Source organism: Nymphaea colorata, chromosome 11, assembly GCF_008831285.2.
Source record: "Nymphaea colorata isolate Beijing-Zhang1983 chromosome 11, ASM883128v2, whole genome shotgun sequence".
Classification (NCBI taxonomy): Eukaryota; Viridiplantae; Streptophyta; class Magnoliopsida; order Nymphaeales; family Nymphaeaceae; genus Nymphaea; species Nymphaea colorata.
The window spans coordinates 17,696,954-17,702,516 of NC_045148.1; the positions used below are offsets into that span (position 1 = coordinate 17,696,954).

Consider the following 5,563-nt stretch of genomic DNA (forward strand, 5'->3'; position numbering starts at 1 on the left):
ATGGGAAGTGGTGGCGCGCCAATGGAAGCTCCACTGTTGGTCGGATGGTGGGCGGCGACGTGGAACCCTCGCGTTGGTACTCACGGGAAGAAGTCCCTCCCTGTTGCTGATTTTGTTGTTGTTGAAGAAGCGGTGGAAAACACCATCGGTCGAACGAGAGGAGGAGGAGGAGCTCTCGCGTGAAGAGAGAGAAAACGAGGGCGAAAAATGAAGAAAAACGAGTGTGATCCGTTTTTATAACAGAACTCAAAATTTACAAAACGAGTCCACCAAGTTTGCAAAATTTACGAAAAAGCTGTTATAATTTTTAGGCATTAATGCTGCCACACTTTTGTGAAAATCTTTTGCAAAAAGAGGCTCGTGAAAGTTCTTTTCAACCTAAGCCTAATATCTTGTACGAAATAGCGAAATAACACCCTCCGAGTTCTTAGAAATCACCAAAAGAGGGTTTTCATATATTTGTTTAAAATTTCTATAGAAAGATGAATTGTTATGTGTTATTGTTTTGTGGTACCCTTAATTTTTTTTGAAATTTCAGAATAAGGGTTCAGAAACCTTATTTCTATACGATGATTACAACATACTATGTGAGATTTTTTGAATGTGATATACTTGTATAGATGCATGTAAACTCGACTTTGCTTTGTTGCCATTAAATTGAATTAGAAAATGGCTTATTGCTTCTGTTTGGGAAACCGAGCCTGAGGGCGGTTTCTGTGAGAGGTACTAGACGAGGTCTAGTGATGAGAAACCCTCACATTTAAAATTCGAAGGCGAAACGTGGACTTTGTGCGATGGTTTATGTGAGTGCGAGCTTTTGTTGTTGCCCAGTGTTGGTTTTGTCCCGGGAGGTAGTGGTGCGCGAGGCTCACTTTTGTCGCTCACTCCTCTGTCTGTACTGGAGGGCCCACAGGTTATTGGGCAGCGCAAGGGCTCAGGATTCTGTTATGTTTCTGTTTGGGAGCGAGACGTCTCCTGGTCTCTCACCCCCAGTTCCTAGAGAGACCATGCTGCTGCAGCGGCGATCTGGGATATCTCAGGAGGCTTCACTGCAGGTGCCCTCGATCCGTTGGATCGCCTGGTGAAGAGATGTTCTGTTCTGCCCGTGAGTGCTCACGGGGATTTCTGTTGCTCGACATGATGACCATGACATTGTCAGAGAACCACGGTTGGAAGCCTACGAAATTTTGGAGGTTGTGCACACCTCGTTTTGTTTCTGATAATGTGACGTAACTCCAATATGTGCTCAGATTTGAAGATATTTGTTTTACAAAAGTAAAATATTATTTTGTTGGGCCATGTTCCATTCATGGCTAGACTGTCTCCATACTCAGAGGAATTCTGACCCTTCTTTCTATCTCTACAGGTAGCCCTTGATAGATTTTGGCTTTGGAGTGACGACCTCAGTTTTGTGATGGAGGGCATTGACATTCTGGACACTGCGTCGGTTTTAGGGTCTTGTGTTTATTTTAGTTGTTTGGGTCCAAATGTTTTATTATTGAAATAAAAGAATGTCTTTTTTCTTTATGTTTTGGTCATGACTCAATGTTGCTTCTGCTATTATAGAAATGAAGAAAAACTTTGGTGTCAAAAATTGGGTCGTGACAACTTTGGTATCAGAGCAAAGTGTCTAGAGTCCATGTCCAGTGCCAATGTCGATCACAAGCAGAGGAAGGTCATCCAAACCTGTTAAAGAAGGATGTTTTGATTTCGTTCTGAATATTGAATTTCATAGTTTTGTGGTAGTTCTAATGAATTGCTTTACGTATTCATGTTTGTTTCCTTCGTGCGGAATAGTTCAATGGCAGGCACTAGAGGAGCGCGTGTTAGTGGACGAGGGAGAACTCCTCGCAACACCAGGAGCCAGAATGCGAAGACACATCCTACTGGATCTAGGACGCCTGGTGGAAACGTCCAACAAAAACAACAAGCATTCATCATGAACACTTTGTAGATGATTATGGGATTGATGCATGGACTGGTGCAGAATGCTTCTGCAGGAGGAACTAGTACGGACACAAATGGAACGACGAATGGTGAGGCAAGGGGCACAACTCACCAACAATTTATGAGCTTGCATCCTCCGAAGTTTCATGGGAAAGGCACTGCTGACGATGCTGAAGAGTGGATAAAGGAAACTGAGGAGATCTTTATCACCCTGGAAGTGCCTGACAACAAGAAGGTTCGGTATGGAACCTTTATGCTAAAAGGAAATGCTAAGGAATGGTGGCAGACGCAACGTGAAGTGAAGTTCGCAAATCACGAAGTGACTTGGGGAGAATTCAAGGAAGCCTTCACACATGCCTACATCCCAACCTTCACACAGTCGAAACGCATGCAAGAATTCCTGGAGCTTCAACAAGGGAGTCTGAGTCTGCACGAATACGTCGTCAAATTCAGGCATTTGGAAAAATATTGCCCCCATGTGTATACTGCTGATGCGGACCGAGCAAATAAGTTCGTCAGAGGTCTTAAAGACGGGTTGCGGAGTCAAGTAACTAGTAGTCGTCCAAGAGATATAAACGATGCTATCGACATGGCCACACGTCTTAAGGAGGACTGGAACGGGACGCAAAGGACTGATAGGAGGAGTGAATTTTTGCGATCCAAGTCAAAGCCAAACATGTTCAAGAGAAGGCGCAGTGACAGGGTGAATCAAGGGGACAAATTCAAGAGGCAGAGGCCATCAGCATCCAGGCGGGACGGTGAATGCCCCAAGTGTCATCACCAACACCCTGGTAAACCATGTTATAGAGATATTAGAGCATGTCTTTACTATGGAACACAAGGTCATTTTATTCGTGAGTGCCCAAAGAAGAAAGAGGCAGAGCAGAAGCGTGGTGCAACCAATCAGCCAGAAGAAAAGAAGGTACTGGCGGAGTTTACGCGACTACGGTTGAAGAGTTGAAACCTACTGATGTGATTGAAGGCACCCTTCTTGTACAATCTCATTGGGCTCATATTCTGTTTGACTCTGGTGCATCGCATTCTTTTGTTTACAAGAGTTTTGCTGAAATTTTAAAGTTAGAAAGAAAGAAAATGCCTTATGAATTGTTAGTTGCTACGCCTATGGGAAACAAAGACACATGCAGAACGTATCTAAAAAATGTGAAAATATAAATACATGGACAATTATTACCAGCACAGTTGGTGGTAATGAATATGATGGGGTATGACATAATCCTAGAAATGGATTGGTTATACTATCACTATGCGACGATAGATTGCAGAAAGAAGAAGCTGAAGATTCAGTTGGAGAATGGTCAAAAGATTGAATTTAGAGTAAAAACGCCCCAAGGTCAAAGAAAGTCGGTTGTCTCAGCAGTTAAGGCAAGGAAATACATGGAAAATGGGTGCACTGCATATTTGGTTAGCATGGACGCAATCGAGCATAAATTAAAACCCATCAGTGAGGTGCGTACAGTGAAGGACTACACAGACGTGTTCCCTGAAGATTTACCTGGATTACCTCCTGTACGAGAGGTGGAGTTTGGCATCGAGTTGATGCCAGGAACTGCACCTATTTCTAAGGCCCCATATAGATTGGCACCAACAGAACTAGAAGAATTAAAGAAGCAGATACAAGATTTAGCCAGCAAGGGATTTATCCATCCGAGTGTGTCACCTTGGGGAGCACCGGTCCTATTTGTGAAGAAGAAAGATGGGTCAATGCGATTATGTATTGACTATCGAATGTTGAATCAGGTTACAATCAAGAACAAATACCCATTGCCTAGAATCGAAGACTTATTCGATCAATTAAAAGAAGCAAAAGTGTTTTCTAAGATAGACTTGAGGTCGGGATACCATCAATTGCGAATTAAGGAAGAAGATATTCCCACAACAGCATTTCGCACACGTTATGGGCATTATGAGTTTCGAGTGAGTTTCGAGTGATGCCTTTTAGACTCACAAATGTCCCAGCAGTTTTTATAGATCTCATGAATCGAATATTTCACGAGTACCTAGACCGATTCGTTATAGTGTTCATTGATGATGTGCTAGTGTACTCAGAGTGTGAAGCAATGCATGCGGCACATCTCGAGATAGTGATGAAGATATTGAGACAAAATCAATTGTATGCCAAATATTTCAAGTGTGAGTTTTGGCTAGATAAAGTGAATTTCTTGGGACACGTAATCTCTAAGGAGGGAGTGGCAGTTGATCCGGCCAAAGTGGAAGCTGTACAACAATGGAATGCGCCAACTAATGTGTTAGAAATCAGAAGTTTTCTTGGCTTGGCAGGTTACTACAAGAAGTTCATCAAGGATTTTTCGAAAATTGCGACCCCAATGACTAAACTGCTACGGAAAGGAGTGAAATTTACGTGGACAGAGGATTGTCAGAAGAGTTTTCAGATGTTGAAAGGCAGTTTGACTAGTGCCCCAATTCTAACACTGCCAAATGGGAGGAAATGATTTGTGGTATATATCGATGTTTCAGGAACAGGTTATGGAGCAGTGCTTATGCAAAAGGACAATGTTATAGCTTATGCCTCTAGGCAACTAAAACAACACGAGAAGAACTATCCAACACATGATTTGGAATTAGGAGCTGTGGTATTTACACTAAAATTATGGAGACATTATCTCTATGGTGTGGAATTTGAAGTATTTTCTGACCACAAATCCCTCAAATATTTGTTCTCGCAGAAGGAATTAAATCTAAGACAAAGAAGATGGCTGGAATATCTCAAAGATTACGACTTTGAAATAAAGTATTATCCAGGAAAGGCCAATGTGGTAGCCGATGCACTCAGCAGAAAGATGACTGCTAAAGCTAGTGGACTATTAATGCAGACATGGAATTTAGTTGATGACTTTGAAAAATGGCATCCTTTGCGAGATGATAATGAAAAGGTGAAGTGTGCTGGAATAATTCGAGATAGTTTTCTTGATGAAATTATTGAGAAACAAAAACAGAGCCCTGAATATGCGAAGTTGAAACTTGAGTGTCATAAGAAAGAAGAAACTCCTTATTCTGAGGACGACGATGGATCTGTGTGGTTCAACGGTAGATTGTCGGTTCCGAATGATCTAGAGGTGAAAAACAAATTTCTTGAAGAGGCACACAAAACAAGATATACCATACATCCAGGAAGCACAGAGATGTATCAAAATTTAAGGATAAACTTCCGGCCAGGAATGAAAAAAGAGATTGCTGAGTTCGTCTCACGATGCTTGGTGTGCCAACAGGTTAAAGTGGAACATCAGAAACCAGGTGGTTTGATGCAACAGATAGAAATACCTCAATGGAAATGAGAAGACATCACCATGGACTTTGTAGTGGTAGACCGCCTAACTAAATCTGCACATTTTCTTCCGATCAAGATTTCACAATCACTAGAAAGTCTGGCAGATTTGTATGTTGATGAAATTGTGAGACTTCATGGAATCCCTAAATCAATAATCTCTGACAGAGATCCAACATTTACATCCAAGTTTTGGAGAAGGTTACAGGAAGCGTTGGGAACAAAATTGAAACTGAGTACAACATTTCATCTGTAGACAGATGGACAGTCTGAGCGAACCATCCAGACTCTTGAAGATATGTTAAGAGCTTG

The 5,563-nt window shown here is 41.9% G+C and overlaps 1 protein-coding gene across 1 annotated transcript; it reads left to right on the forward strand.

Annotated features, from left to right (window-relative positions):
• On the forward strand, positions 1-2,908 carry LOC116263616 (uncharacterized). The gene is made up of 3 exons (XM_031643351.1): positions 1-132; positions 1,988-2,400; positions 2,467-2,908. The coding sequence occupies exons 1-3, from the start codon at positions 1-3 to the stop codon at positions 2,906-2,908; spliced, it is 987 nt and encodes a 328-aa protein (XP_031499211.1).
• The last annotated feature ends 2,655 nt before the right edge of the window (positions 2,909-5,563 follow it).

What these genes read in the sequence shown, in the direction of transcription:
- LOC116263616 (XM_031643351.1), top strand. Translation starts at nt 1, where the DNA reads ATGGGAAGTGGTGGCGCGCCAATGGAAGCTCCACTGTTGGTCGGATGG. An exon ending in TTGTTGTTGTTGAAGAAGCG is followed by an intron (nt 133 to 1,987) that starts GTGGAAAACACC and finishes GGACTGGTGCAG; the next exon opens with AATGCTTCTGCAGGAGGAAC. An exon ending in GAATACGTCGTCAAATTCAG is followed by an intron (nt 2,401 to 2,466) that starts GCATTTGGAAAA and finishes TAAGTTCGTCAG; the next exon opens with AGGTCTTAAAGACGGGTTGC.